Source organism: Elgaria multicarinata, chromosome 5, assembly GCF_023053635.1.
Source record: "Elgaria multicarinata webbii isolate HBS135686 ecotype San Diego chromosome 5, rElgMul1.1.pri, whole genome shotgun sequence".
In the NCBI taxonomy this organism is placed as follows: domain Eukaryota; kingdom Metazoa; phylum Chordata; class Lepidosauria; order Squamata; family Anguidae; genus Elgaria; species Elgaria multicarinata.
This window is the reverse complement of record NC_086175.1, coordinates 40,384,468-40,400,573: the sequence shown is the minus strand read 5'-3', so window position 1 is coordinate 40,400,573 and position 16,106 is coordinate 40,384,468. Positions and strand designations below refer to the sequence as shown.

The 16,106-nt window shown below is 38.3% G+C and overlaps 1 protein-coding gene across 1 annotated transcript; it reads left to right on the top strand.

Moving 5' to 3' along the window:
• Positions 1–9,060: 9,060 nt before the first annotated feature.
• On the top strand, positions 9,061–15,250 carry ATP4B (ATPase H+/K+ transporting subunit beta). The gene is made up of 7 exons (XM_063127665.1): positions 9,061–9,172; positions 10,537–10,665; positions 11,363–11,476; positions 13,616–13,818; positions 14,375–14,434; positions 14,892–14,981; positions 15,080–15,250. The coding sequence occupies exons 1-7, from the start codon at positions 9,061–9,063 to the stop codon at positions 15,248–15,250; spliced, it is 879 nt and encodes a 292-aa protein (XP_062983735.1).
• The last annotated feature ends 856 nt before the right edge of the window (positions 15,251–16,106 follow it).

Below are 16,106 nucleotides of genomic sequence, written 5' to 3'. Positions count from 1 at the left end.
CAGTGGCTAATAAGCCATGGTGGGCTGTGGTGGTCATGTAAACCAGGTCACCATCTCTCAAAATTGGTGTGCAGCGAGGGAAGACCATCTACTCTTATCTCATTGAAGGAGAACAGGATAAAAATATAATAAATAAATTAGTAGCCATTCTGGAGATCTGTTATCAACAATAACTTTCCTCAGGTTTGTGGGAAGGGCAGGGATGGGGAAAGAGCAGAATAAAATCTCTTTAAAAGGTCTTCACAATCTTTCTTTATTTACATTTTTAAAATTGAAAATTGAGTAGTCCTCTACACTACCTATAGATTAATTAAATTTCAGGAAATATTGTCTAAATGTATCTGGCCAAAGCAGCTTGCACAGGACTAGTAAGCCTTGCCTATATGGGGTACAATTGAAGACATCACCCCTAATCCGTGCTTCTAATGACAATGAAGCACAGTCCTAGAAAATAGGGGTTATTGTACTGGAAGATGGGAATTAGTGAAGCTCATTGAAACACTGGCAGACTATCAGTTACTTAGTATTGGTATTGCAGCCTACTGGAACACAAATAAACTATGTCATGCAGACGTGAAATGCTACATACTGACTCTCTCTCTCGTAGCTATAGATAATAAAGTCATAATTCACTGGGAAGCCAATATTCTTTGCTGGACGGGTCAGGCAATCATTATTGCAGTTAGAGGATCAACCTTCCCTTTTATGAGTTGTAAATCAGATACAGAATTTTGCTTCTCTGAGCCTTCTCAAAAACCAGACCATTCTGCAGCAGCCATCTGAAGCTAATTAATCTTCCTAAAGGCAATGGCCTGAACAATGCTTAGCTCTTAATTCAGTCTTCTGCAAATGTTTACAGTAGATGGAGCCTTGATTTGCAGTCACAGTAAAATAGCTTGTTTTCCATTCATGTCAATATCGTGAAGGTTAGGGGGAAGGAAGGTAACAAGTATTACAAGGAAACATGTTGGTGCCCTGTAGTGACTGTCAAGGTTGAGATGAAACATCTCCATTAAAAGAAAAGAAAAATGTCTTATGCCTACTTACCTGAGAGTAAGTCCTGTTGAAATCAGCAGGACTTACTTCTGAGCAGACATATATAGGATTTCACAGCTAGTTTCCATTTCTATGAAAAGAATAATGTCAGGATTTCAAATCTAAATGTATTTTTCATTACAATGTGAAGATATGGCTAAGTTATATGCTGAGCATTTTAACATACTGTGATCACTGTTTTAATCAACTAGATCAAGAAAATTGCAAATAAAATTAAAAACCATTGTTCTTAAAAGTAAGAAAGTGTGGGGGGGGAAGGATCAGTTCTGGATATGCCTATTCTGAAGTAATTACAGACATGGAAAGCCAAGACAGAGAATGGCTGGCTGGAGAATGCTGAGAGTTCTGGAACATTTTTTCTGTTTAAAAGCGTGCATAGGATTGCAAACTGACTGTAACACACCTTTAGGAAAGCTGCACAGTGAATACCAGGATAAGGACTTCCTGAATGTTAGAGCAGGACGACAATGGAACCAATTACCTAGGGAAGTTGTGGGCTCTCCCACACTAGAGGCATTCAAGAGGAAGCTGGACAACCAGGGGGTTGGACTCGATGCCCTTATAGGCCCCCACCAACGCTACTCTTCTATGATTCTGTTTCAAAACCTGGCACCACATGATGGTATGTGTGAGCTGAACAAATTGCACATAAATCATCTACACATGTTATCTGTCATAAGGATCTGTCTGATCCTCCCATGTTGCATGAATCCATAGGCACACTTAACTCACAAAAGGAATTGTTCACATGGTACTGGAGAGGCTCATTTTCCTAAGGCTGGTCCTGGCCCCACCAAAGCAGCAGCAGCAGCAGCTCTCATAGGCCTGCATGTCTGAACTTGGGCTGATCGTTGCATTGACAACTTAGAAGTCAGTGGTAATCAAGATTAGTGGTTGGTGGTTCTCTACAAAACTAAGACCCAGTGACTGAGTTTTCACATATACACAGATGACGTCCTTGCTGATAGTCTAATGAGGGTGGTGGTGGGAGATGTCCATCACCTGTGCAACATCAAAGCTTTATGAACCTTAGACTGGCTCTACACCCAATGCCATTACTGTGGCATGGAGAGGGTAGATTCCACTGTACTTCTTAGGGTGGGGAAACATCCCAACAAACAGGTCTATGCTTAATATCCCTGAGCAGACAGCTCAGTCTTGACACAGTTCATGTTTTAAAAATAATGTATTTCTTTAAGTAATGCATCATGAGTAACTGTTGATTTTAGGGGTTTATTTGCCTGTATTGGTAGTTATTGGCAATCAAACCATGGCTTGTGGCAAGGAAGTCAGTGGGCCATTTCACATGGCATGACAGCCCATTGTAGGTTAATTTACCTGCGAGGGGTTGTGGTGTGTGCCAGGGGTCATTATGAATCACCTAAAACAGACTGTGGATTATTCAAGGATTGCTTAACCCTCAAATAACCCCCGCCACCCAGATTTGGACACAAGCCACAGCAACTCCTAGCTGGGCCTTGCGTACTCATAATGGCAGATGGCAAGCACCGCAGCACCCTAAGGGTTAATTAACCCACAGTGGGCTGTTATGTTATCCAAACCGGGTCATCATCGTGCTGTGCTAATTCACATTCAAGGACAACCTAAGACCCAAATATTCCTTTTTTTACTCCTGTCATCCACAAGGTGGCACTATATACTGTGATACCTGGAAGAAAAGAACTGAGTTTTAACTTTTCTGGATCCAAGGGAATAGTAGGTTCAAAGTAAACAAGTTCTAGAACAACATACTTTTTCTATACACATTTTGAAAAGATGTGTTGTTGAGATTAAACTCATCCCCTGGCTGGATCAGATTGAGACCACAGTACTAGGTGAAAAGTGATTAGCCGTTTATCCTTGCACCATTTTCTCAGTATATCCCTCTCCTCACTCCCCCAACAGCTTCTATCTGTAAATTTTCCCTAACAGGATCTACCTACCACCAACATACACCCCCACACACCTGACTTTAATAGTGTGACCATATAGAAAGGGGACAGGGTTCCTGTAACTTTAACAGTTGTATAGAAAAGGGAATTTCTGCAGGTGTCATTGGTATGCATGCAGCACCTGGTGAAATGCCCTCTTCATTACAACAGTTAAAGCTGCAGGAGCCCTGCCCTCTTTTGTATCTGGTCACAGCTATGTGCTGTGTCAGGAGATACTTCTTTATGTCTGTTCTGAATCTCTTTCCACTCAGCTTCATTGGATGACCCATGGTTGTACTATGGTGAGATGGTGCTATATAAATAAATAAATAAATAAATAAATAAATAAATAAAATAATAATAATAATAATAATAATAATAATAATAATAATAATAATGGGAGAAAATGTCCCTCTATCCGCTTTCTCCACACCATCCATCATTTTATACACCTCTATCACATCCTCACTTATTTACTGTTTTTCTCCTAAACTAAACAGTCTCACATGTTGTAACCTTTCCCCATCGGAAAGTTGCTCCAGGCCCTTGAACAGTTTGGGTGTCCTTTTTTGTACCTCTTCCAGAACTACAAGGTTTTTTTAAAAAATGCAGTGATCAGACCTGTTCACAGTATTCCAAGTGTGGCAGCACCACAGATTTTTAAAAAGGCGTAACAATATTGGCAGTTTTATTTTCAATCCTTTTCCTAATTATCAATTACATGAAATTTGATGTTTTCACAAATGCCACATGCTGGATCAATATTTTCATTGAGCTATCCACCAAGATCCTAAGGTCCCTTTCCTGGCTAGCTCCGACCCCATTTATGTCTATGATATATTAGGGTTTTTTTTTTGCTCCAGTGAGCATCAATTTAGACTTACTTATATTGAGCTACATTTGCCATTTTGCTGCCCATTCACCTAGTTTGGAGCCTCCTGTAGGGGCTCTTTACAAGCCCCTTTTGTTTTTACTGCCCTGAATAATTTGGAGCCAGTAGCAAACTTGGCTACGTCACTGCTTGCTCCTAACTAATTTATTAGCAAGTTAAAAAGCATCGCTCCCTATACAGGACCCTGTGGGACTCCACTGTTTACATCCTTCCATTGCAAGAACTGTCAATTTTTTCCTAAACTTTGCCTTTTGCTCTGTAACCAGTTACTGATCCATAAGAGGACTTTTCCTCTTATCCCATGACTGCTAAGTTTGCTCAGGTGTTTTTGGCGAGGGACTTTGTCAAGCGCCTTTTGAAAGTGCAAGTAAACAATGTCTACCAGATCACCTCTCTCCACATGCTTATTGACACTCTCAAAGAACTCTCAAAGGTTAGCAAGACAGGAATTACCTCAGCGGAAGGTCTCTTGTACCCTAACCTATCAGTGTTCTCTAAACGTCCGAGTTGGTTGCTTTAGATTTTTATTATTTGTTAGCTGTCCTGGAAATGCTTGTATCAAAGGATGGGAATATAGATTATATATAACCAACCTACATCATAGGTTTGTTGTGAGGATAAAAGGAGGATGTATATATTTTCCTAAACTCCTCAGAGGGATAAAAGCATAAGAAATAATAGCCAACCTCAAGGTTGATGACAGGGTAAAATACTGACCTGAGCAGAGGCAGGATAGAAATACAGATGAAGGGAAGGATACAAATGAAAGTAATTGGGTATTTAATAATGAAAATACATAAAGATTGGGTGAGAACAAAAAAGATATTTAGTGTCATGTATGAAAACACCCAAAGCCCAATATTCATTGTATGTTGTGAGCACTACCATGAAACTGAAAACTTTTGAGACTGTTTAGTGACATGATTACACAACCAGCCACATGGTGGGAGATGTTGCCTACGCATGCATGGTGAAAACCACAACTGGAGACAAGGCAGCCCCAATCTGTAGTTGTGCTTAAACCAGCCTGAAAATTGACAATGAGAGAAGTTTGTTGTGACTAACTAAACGCCCCACTGATTTTAGCGGGACTTACAGTGAAAGCTTATGGGTATCTATTCAGAAGTATAACCCATCATGCTCAATGGGACTTACTCACATTTAGGTATGTACGTATAGGATTGCTACCTTAGTGTGTCTAACTTTCTCTGGAGCTGATAACGATTTCTGAAGACAGCCCTCTACTTAATGTTCAAAAGGTATCAGTTGCTGCAGTGAAGGGGCTAGTCCATTGCTATTATTATTATTATTATTATTATTATTAATTAATTAATTAATTTATATAGCACCATCAATGTACATGGTGCTGTACAGAGTAAAACAGTAAATAGCAAGACTCTGCCGCTGGCCCTTCCTGTTCCTGAACCGTTTCCATCCCAGCTGGTCACTGTATGAGTGACTATTTAACTTTTAAGAATCAGTGCTTAACTTTTATTTTTTTCCTCCCCCCCCCTCTCCTTTTTCTGAATTGTAAGCTTGAGGGCATATTCTGACTGTTTGGGGGATTCTCTAGAACAGTATGGGATAAGGCACTGAAGGCTGTAGTAGATAGGAGGAATAAGCAAAAACCAGTTGCACCACCTTATGTAAGCAATGCCACCATCAGATACAACCCAATTGTTTTTGAATGGGTTCACACATTCAGTTGCAAGTATAGAGTAATCATGTGATATCAAGTGATATATGTGCATGTGTGAACCAGCCTTAAGAGTAGAGACATTGCTATTATTTTTATATTAAATTGAAATTGAATCTAAGGAGGACACACAGACCTCTTGATTTGTTTTGCTTTTATATTCAGGTGGTATTACTGTGATGTCCCTTTGTCTTTTGAAAGAGAATCCCAAATCCAGGTGAGGGGGGAGAATGAGGTGAAGTGTGTCACTAGGCCAGTTCCATGGCCTTTGGGCTCCGAATCTATTTCTTCATGCCCTGTCAGCCAGCTGCCATCATTCAGCCATTAGGGTCCCTAAACCGTCCTACCCCCTCCAGGCTGCTCATTGGGATGAGAAGGCACAAGGCCCAGCCGCATGCTCTCTCGATTAAAATGTGTTCTTCTTAAACCCAAAGAAAAACAGCTGCTGCCTGGTCAGGCATTCCATAGCTAGCACATGACTGAGAAACAGCTGCTGGCAGATTAACTCCAGGCTTCATAGGGAGAGGACTTATATAAGCCTCCCCAAGTCTTGCCTGAAGTCTCAGAGTTTTGTCAAGTCTTGTGAAACTTTGTCAAAATCTTGCAAGATTTTGTAAAATCACATGAGATTTCAGGCAAGACTTTGGGGCCTATGTAAGGCCTTTGCCCACGTGGCCTGGCCTCAGTCTGTGAATGGCCACTGCCAAGTCACTCCAGTTCCTGGCCTGCCCAGACAGGTGCCAACCATGAATTGCCTGGCCAGGTATGCATATGGGGTGGGGCCTGTCTCTTTTAAGGACCTAGCAAAGCTTTTGATTCACCTATACAGTTTTGACTTTGCAATGCTATCAAATTTTACCAGAAGCAAAGACCTGATGGGTATATTTGGTGCTTGTTACCTCCCCCCACCTTCAGTACTTTCTCCTAGAATTCCTCCAGTAACCTTCACATGGAAGTTTCGCTGTCCTTCATCTCCCTGGAGAGCCCAAGGACAAGAAAGCAAAATGAAAAGTAAACAGCATGTTCAAATAATTTACAAAGTACAACAAAAGAATATTACGTGCAAGACACCTCCTAAGAGCCATGACAAAATCCTTCACGTGAGCATGCACAGGTATTTCCTATATAAGCAAGGTGCAGAAATGAAAATGTGATGTAAGAGCAACAAAAAGTTGAAATAAGAATTTGGGTGGCTAAAACACAACACTGAATTAATAAAGTTCTTTATATTTAAAAAAATAACAGGGACAAATTCTTGAAAGTATTTCAAGATGACTTTGAATATGCAAGGACACAGAACCAACACTAGGGTGAATATTTGATGATAGATCTTTGAAAAAGCTCCATAGCTTTTCCTCCTGATACACTACCACAGGAAGAGAACCAGATCCAAAGTACAATGCAGATTCACAATTTGTATATACCCTAAACACCTATTGCCATGAGATGTGTGTGAGGGAGGCCCAAATGATTAGGGTTAATAAAATTAGAGCTAAAGGAACCTAACATTTATTTATTTAGTCAGGTTTAGTAGAGGATTGTTTCTGGATATTAGGAAAGTGAAGTTATAGGATTTGGAAGTGGTTAGTATTCCTTGGGAGGTTGAGGGACGTAGATGTATGTGGATAAAGTAGAATAATCTTAAAGTGTCTTTTAAAATCTTTTTCTATGTGAATAAACTTTATTATTTTGTTTAGCAACCATGTCTGCTCAGTCATATGTGTTACTTCAGGTGGACAATACACACTCACACACAAAGGTTTATTATTCGCTCATTCTTTTAGAAGATAAAGAATAGGGTGGTGGCAGTGAAGGAGTGGTTTAATAATAGACGTCATAGAGGCTGGTGACGCCACACAGCCCCTTCCTATGTCTGAGAGATGGCACCCATAAGACACTCAGGGGCTGTGTTTGGAAACACAGGAGTCAATAGTGAGTTAATAGTCAACTCCATGGCTGATTGAGGGGGTACTCCTCTCACGATTGTAGTCAGCTATGTATGGATTAAGGCCAGTATTGAGTTGACTATTAATTCCCTGCCCTCTCCCCCCCCCCCCCAATCCTCCCATTGGTATCCCATCAGCCATTGTAAGTTCTGCCCGCTGAACTAAAGTGGCAGCCACCGCTTTGGTTGCTCTGGCCAGGGGACTCTGTAGTCGCCAAAAGTAACCACCTGCATGCAAGAAAATAGTCAACAGTACCTGACACACGACACAATAACCAACAGTTGTTCAAATAATCAACTCTGCACAGTGTTGGTTATTTCATGAAAAATGGTGTGAAAAAGTCCCAACAGATGACACAGTAACCAACCATTAACTATTTAACCCACTGTTGGTTATTGTGTTGTCTGAACCCAGTCAGGAAGACTTCTCCAGATGACTTATTGTAGCAATAGTTGAACAGCTGTTAATGAGATGGGATGCAAGAAACCTATCCCTTCCCTACAGTTCATTTTTTAACCTTTTTTTTTTATTTGACCCCCTGAATTCTGTGCACTCCCACCCATTCCATTGCACAATTACATTTAAACAGAGCAGGAGAGAATGCAAGTATTGTACCTGCAACAAGCTTATCTCCTATCCATTACATGGGGATGGGACTCTGTGCTGTTAGCCATGAGCAGTGCAAATCAGATCACTGGCCCTTTTATGGATATTTCAACCCCCCTTTCTGAGTTTTCAGCCTTCATTTCAAAAATAAGTTTCTAGCCCTTATGAAAATATAAGAAAAACTATGCAGATTCTGTTCTACTCTATTACTCATGAATTAATAAAATTAATTAAATTTAAGCATCCTACAGCACAATTCCTATACATATCTACTCAAGTAAGTCTTGTTGAGTTTAATGTGGCTTAGACCATGGTAAACGGGCATAAGATTGCAGCATTAGGCTACCTTTTATTTACTTTGGCTTGCTATGATTCCCTGGTCCCTTAGGCCCCCTCATCACAACAAATCTCACTAGGTTAATGCTCAGAAGCTACCAGCATTAGCAGATGACACTGCTAATTGTCTCGATAAATTCTTGCTTAAGGATCAAATTGCTCTAAGAAATTGTGAACAAAATTCTGTCCAGCATAGTACCTGTACAAGTTCGTTGTCAGAAAATCTACAAAGCAGAGTAGCTACGATGTTTGTGGGTTATCCAGGGTATTTGAATTGTATCAACTTTGATAACACCTATCGTGTTGAATGTACAAGTTCTGTGCAAAATACGTAACAAGGCAAGCAGGAAAAAAGGACATTTGATAGCAATTAGTTTTCTCTACCCAGTTGAATGTTTTGCTTATCAACAGTCATTTTTTTTAAAAGAAAAAAGGTAGTGTGGGAGGTTCCATTATCAACTTTTGCTCATGATAGATATAATCTGTCTGACCTTCAGGCGAAAAGGGTATAAAACCAAAAGTGTTACCTGGTCTGCTCTTTGGGCACCAGCTGAAGAGCTTATTTTCAGGAGTTCCTAGTTTTCAGGCAGAGGGAAAATGGCAACTTTGAACGAAAAGAAGACCTGTAGCCAAAGAATGGAAAATTTCCAACGTTTCTTATGGAATCCAGAAACAGGACAGTTAATGGGAAGAACGTTGATTAACTGGGGTATGTGGTCACAACATCAATGAGAATGTGATTTTTGGAGTTTTTGTGCTGTTGGAATTTGTTTTTGGCATTTCTGAATGATTAAAATTTTGTGTTAACAAAATGCTGTATATAAATATGAAGAGAGTTACCCACGATACTTCTTAGTTCAAGCCTGGAAAAGTTACAAATTACTTATTAAACCCCAGTCTGCAAACTCATTGACTATACTGCCTTAGCATACAGGTTGATATAAATTACTTAAAAGATAATTGACAATGAGGCAATTGGATGTGTAAAATGTGATCAGAATGGAGAACTACTATAAGGCCCCCTAGAAATGCTAGTCTGTGGAAGGAAACAAAAACACATTTTAAAAAATATTCTCTTTTGTTTGGATCCAAAGAACTACAGCACCTGTTCTTTGACCCCAAGGAATGTGCTCACTAGTCACTCCCCCCCCCCCACGTTGAATGGCAAAGCTCTTTATGAAAGATGTTTCAAATATAGGGCCTGTTCAGAAAACACACTAAGCCATGGTTAGGCTGTTAACTCTTTTGCTGCAAATCGTTAGTGAATTTAAACTGTGGTTATGTAGCCACCATCGTTAGGAATGGTTCTAAGCCATAATGTTTAGCTCAAAATACTTAACCGTGAGTTAGCATGTCATCTGAACAGTGCTGTTTTGCAATATGGCACAGGGTGGGCTGTTTAGACAGGTGGGGGGGGGAGATAGAAAATTCAGCAAGGTACACCCAATGGTTTGGGCATGACTAGAGTAGTATATTGGATATTATTTGTAAAAAAAAAATTAATCTGCAAATTACAACTCATGAAGGAAAATGTTTTGTAATAATGTGTGATGACTTTTGATATATGTTACTGGACATCATTTTGTGTTAGGTTTAGTATGCATATACACACATACAATTTTATTCCAGCTCAAATGACTTGTGAAGCAGAAAACTTCACTTTCCCCATTAGATTTCAACACATGACATCTTGCTTAGTTTTTTTTTATTCTTGAAATAACAAATTTTAAGCAGTAAATTTCTCTGATCTGAAAGCTAGCATTGGAGACCTCCACAAAGTCTTTACATAGTAGTTGAATTATTTTACTTTCATATGTTTAGTTGTATGGTATAGGTCATAATAACTATGCGCAAGAAACATATACAGATTTCCAGGGGTGATTATTTCAGTGTTAGGACCCATCTTGTGCTGACAGGCCTTCAAAGAACTAATACAATTTGGACCCTTTGTTCTTCATTTACTTTTGGCATGTAATTGATTGCTGCACAATATCATTATTTGCCCAAGGATGACAATGCTGAATATCCTGCTTTATAAAAGTTAAGAAAGTTTAACCTGTGTTTTCTTTATAGTATGGATCAGTCTTTACTATGTTGCATTCTACGTGGTGATGACTGGGCTATTCGCACTTGGTATATATTCTTTAATGAAGACACTCGATCCATATACACCGGACTACCAAGATCGATTAAAATCACCAGGTGCTATCACATTTTTGCCCATTATATTAAAAGTGTACAATTGACAACATTCCTTTTATACTTAAATTTTAGGGGTAACAGGTGAGATTTTGTAGCATACATAATCTTACTTTTCTGACAAAATACTGTGAGATGGAAGCCATGATATGCCCTCTATCCTTTTAGTTGAGTATTATGACCACTTCGTTAAACAGTAACTGACTGCAATCCTACACACACTTACCTATATGTCCCATTGACCTTACTTCTGAGTAGTTAAATATATTATCAGATATTACCTAAAAACTGTTTTTAGAGCCCAGTGTGGATGTTCTTGAAAAAGTTTGATCAACTACCTGTTTCCTTGACAAATGCCCATCATCATTTATTATATTTAGTAGGGAGGGCATGGTTATGAAGACAGAAACAGTGGAGATTACTTTTTCCTAACTGAGGTTTAAGTGAAAAATACTAGAATTCTTTGTTAAGTTTCAGTTCTCAAACCAAGAAATGTCCAAAACAGGTTGTCTCTAGAATTAATGTAAGGGACGTACATTTGTGAAAGACTTCTAGTAATCCTTCGGAATAGGGACTTTTCATTTACAAGTTTTACTTCTACCCCATAGATTTAGTCTAATTAAACTGAGATAAACCTATAATGGAATTATTTCTTTTCTTCTTCTTTGCACCTGTACTTTTAACTGCTCTTTCAACAAAGGGGTGACATTACGACCTGATGTATATGGAGAAAAAGGACTGGAAATTTATTACAGTATTTCTGAAAAGGAGTCCTGGAGTCCTTATGTTACAATTCTTCAAAACTTTCTTTCAGGTAAAGGTGGTGAGTCTTATAATAAAGACGGTCTAGTTATAGGCAGAGGGAAACCAACAATTTGACAGGGTGTTGTTTACTCAAGTCATCTTGAATTTGGTTTTGGCTGCAGAAATGCAAGAATGATTTTTTTTCTTTTTGGATGAACAAATATTTTCTTTGACAAAAAGAAAAATTTTACTGAGTGAGTTTTACTAAGCAATACCAGGAGAAAGGAAGATCCTACAATTTTTGAGGGTAACAGTATTTTAAAAATTAGGACCCAATAATTTCTTTACCAAAAATATAGCAATAAAGAACTTGGACTCAAAGTTCTATCGCTAATGTTAACTAAAGCAGAGACAAACTTTCAAAGATTATGAACCTCAGAAGTGAATTTTCAACATGCAGCAGCATCTGTCCTGTAGCATCACCAAAAAGTGTATGAAAATTGGCTTTCTTCAATGAAAAACAGCAAATATGATAAGGCCATTACACAGATAGACCACAATTGGCACTCAAGGTACTTTGGATTGCAATTCTTATCTTTTTCGCTTATTGGAACTACAGCTAAGTCAGTGGAGATATTCTGGAATTAACTATAAACAAAGCTCTAGCTCTCCAGTCAGCGTTTCTAATTTTTAGAATTTAGCACATGTTTGAGACAAAATACTAGTTAAAGTAGCCTTTCCCAACCTGGTGCCCTCCAGATATTTAGGACAACTCCCAGGATTCCGATCATTGGCCTTGCTGGCAAAGGCTGCTTGGACTTGGAAGTCCAAAACCTCTGAAGGGCACCAGGTTGGGGAAGGATGCTCTAAGGGGATTCATGCTAGGGAAATAAATGGGAGGAAATCTTCAGGTTCACAAATTCCTACTCAGGAACACTCTTAAGCACAAACTAATGTGCATCTTTAGTCTCCAAAATCTGTTGCATAATAAACTAAAATATTTTTCAACAGTTTGGAAAGCAAGGGCTCATGATCGTTGTACTTAAGAGCGCTCCATTTGGCTCAATAAAACACAACTTTGGTTAATATATCAATGGAAATACAACTTGAGAATGTATTCCTGTACAAGTACTACACCCTCCAACACATTTCCATTTGAGATCTGTTAAGACCCTGCATGGAATTCCATCTTAGTGGAGATTCTACTAGGAGGTGGTCTTTCTCAGAAGCAGCTCTGATGCTCTAGAACTTTGTCAATACAGCCTTCTCCCTGCTGTCTTTGCACTTACTGATTAAAATCTTGGCCAGCTGCTACTATACCCTACTGTATGGCTGCTTTTGCAGGGATAGGGGTTGTGCTTCTGCTTTATTAAATTCATTTTAATCATATTTTAACAACAGTTTTAATTTGTGAATTGCTTTGAAACTTTTGGATAAACACGCATATACATTATTTTAAAATTACATTATTTCCTAATTGATATGAAAACTTCCTTTGGAGGAGAGAGTATCTTAATGCAATTCGGATGAATTCGGATAAGAAGACTGGGAAATCATGTTCTCAGGTTGTATTTCCATTGATATATTAACCCAAGTTAGAAACCAAACTATATGGGACAGCCTTCCCCAACCTGGATTTTCCCTGATGTTGCTTACAAGTCCCATCATTCCCAGCCAACAAGGTCAATGGTCATGGATGATGGGAATTGTAGGCAACATCTGGAACTTGAGGGACTCAGGTTGGGGAAGGCTGATATAGGGCACTAAAAATCAAGTACTTTGAATTCACCCACGTTTAGTTTTTTTTAATGGTTTTTAATGTTTTATGTGTGTATGTTCTGTGTTTTAGAGTTTTAAATTTTGTATACTTGTTTTTATCTCAATTTTAGAATTTATGTAAACCGCCCAGAGCTTTGGCTACGGGAGCGGTATATAAGTGTAATAAATAAATAAATTGCTCTGGCAATAAACTGGCAGCTAGTGCAGATACCTCAAAACAGGTGACACATGAAAATATTGGTCCACCCCTTTAATAGGAGGGCCTTCTGCCCCAATTGATGTTTCTAAACAATCCTTTAAAAGGTAGCCCTATAATCAGTGTGTTAGGCAAAATCTAAAGGTCTGAGTAACTGCAGCTACCTCTCATATTTCCACTTCCTAATGGGAAATAAAAGTTGATTTCCCCCATTTTTTTTATCAACACATTTAGCATATAATGAAACCCAGCAACAAGAAAATAAGGACTGTTCTGAAATAGAAGGGTACTTCAAACAAAAGACATTTGACGCACCACATCACACAAAACATTCTTGCAAATTTACACAAGATATGCTTGGAAACTGCTCTGCTGCGGTGGATCCCACTTTTGGTTTTCCGGAAAGAAGCCCATGTTTAATAATAAAAATGAACAGAGTAAGTACCACAAATATATTTTAAAGCATTTATTAGCCAACATTATATTATTAAATTCAAACTATTGAGGAAGGTTCCACTCTTGAAGGTGGCTGAGAAACAATTGTAAATAAATAACTAAATGTTGACAATCTTGAATCTTATTCTTTCCACATTCGTTGTTCTGTAGGACTATAAAGGGTATGAAAAATAGCTTTAGATCACTGTTAGATGATGCTAAATATGTCATATTATTTTAACAGCATCTCATCTAACAAGAACACTACAACAATCCTAGAACAGGAAATCAGCTTGCAAATAAGATATGCAATATATAAAAGCAAAATAATAAGAATTAGTATAGCATAATAGCTTAGAGGGATGACTCACACAAAGCTCCAAATGTATAGAGCCTATATATGGTGCACGAGTGGAATCCTCCCCACCCAGTAAATGTGCTTGTCACATCTCTGCACCTGCTTAATGTGCATACACTGGATATATTTACATAGGCCTATTGATGCTAGCTTACAAAGTTCTCATTGTGGTGGCTAATGAGAAAATTACTACATTACAGATTATCCATTTTCTCCCTGGCAATGTCAGTGCACCACCAAGAGTGAACTGCACAACACAGGTAAGCATGCATTGGCTAAAGGTTCTTGTACTGAAATTATTATATTCACATCGTGTGCAGCCCAGAATGTATGTGTGTTTGCTCAGAGGTTCCACTAAAGGTCAATGTTTAGACAGGATTGCAGATATTAATACTATCCAATATCAACTATTTCTTACACATCCAAAGTGGCAAGCAAAGAACCAAAACTAAACATCTTGCCTTCTGTACTTTGCAGAGATACTATGATATGCATGCTATACAGTTTGCCCTTCTGCTGGTATGTTATTCAACAGAGTTCTACTTTCACCTCAGTTCAAATCAATAAAATTTCCACTCATGTTTGAGCTGTAATAGAGAAGTGTGATTATATTACATGCCTCTAATTGCCAGTTCATGTGCTGCAGTACAGAATACCTTAAGACTAGATATTGCCTCATATGTTAGTGCTAACACTTGGCTTACTTATGACCAACAGAATGGTACCAGCCCACTGGATATAAATTATTATCCTCCAAATGGAACTTTTAACCTTCACTATTTCCCCTACTATGGATGTAAAGCACAGGTATGTTTTTCTACAATTGTGCTCAGTCTTTTAAAGGGTTTATCAGGTATTTTAAATAGTGGAATGATTAACATTTTATGGGTTTATTTCCATCTCAGCCTACCTACAGAAATCCACTGGTAGCAGTGAAACTTGTCAACTTTCCCCTTAACGAAGAAGTAATCATAGTATGCAGAGTTGTTGGTGCTGGAATTACATCAGATAATCCTCATGACCAATATGAAGGAAAAGTGGAATTCAAAATTCATATAAAAAACAGCACTGGTTAACTACTTAAGAGTTCATAAAAACACCACATAATATAATATGTATGTATTATGGATTTTTTTATGTTATTTGTATAATTTCTATTTGAATATCCATACAATTTAAATGCAAATATGTGTGCTGACAGAGTCCTAAAATAAGAGAATGTGTAAAGCCCAAAGTCCTCCCAAATTAGTTACCACTGTTATACTGTACTGTATAAAGCTTACTTTCAGTGTGTATTGTAGATAGTGCTTCATTGCAGATCTTCTCTTACCCATCAACACCACCAAGTTACACTAGGTTTACTAAACATATACCGATGTTGGTGTGATTTCATTAGAGGTGTTTAAAACCACTTAATATAAAACTATATATAAACTGCAGAAATATTAAAAAGTAGTAAAACTAATACAACTAATTACCTGTGCAACTGTCCACCGTAATACACTTTGGCGGGGGGGGAACACTACTTTGGGCATGACTTGTGGGATTTTTTATTTCTTAAATTTGAACAGGAGACACACACACACACCCTGCCCTATACCACAACAGAACACACAACAAGTTTCAAACAACATCAGTACACACACACGTTTCAAGTTTGATCTGCCATGGAGCAGGGATGAGATAGGCATAGAAGGAGGAGCTGCTGTTTGAAACAAATATCTAAAGCCATATTCGGCTTACAGAAAAAGTGGGATGGTTTAGATTTTGAATAGTTTATATATTAGTGTTGTTTTGGAAATAGTAACTTTGTTTAGCAGAAACCTTAATAGACCTCAGCACTCTAGAACCTGTCTTAGATATGGAACGGTATACAAATACTGTAAATAAATAAAATAGAAATCTATTGCGAGATGAAGAATGGCAGCTACT

Bases quoted from the DNA above. Each gene is read 5' to 3' on its own strand.
- ATP4B (XM_063127665.1), top strand. From the start codon at position 9,061: ATGGCAACTTTGAACGAAAAGAAGACCTGTAGCCAAAGAATGGAAAAT. The intron at 9,173-10,536 runs GTATGTGGTCAC...TTTTCTTTATAG, and splicing joins AAGAACGTTGATTAACTGGG to TATGGATCAGTCTTTACTAT. The intron at 10,666-11,362 runs GTGCTATCACAT...CTTTCAACAAAG, and splicing joins AGATCGATTAAAATCACCAG to GGGTGACATTACGACCTGAT.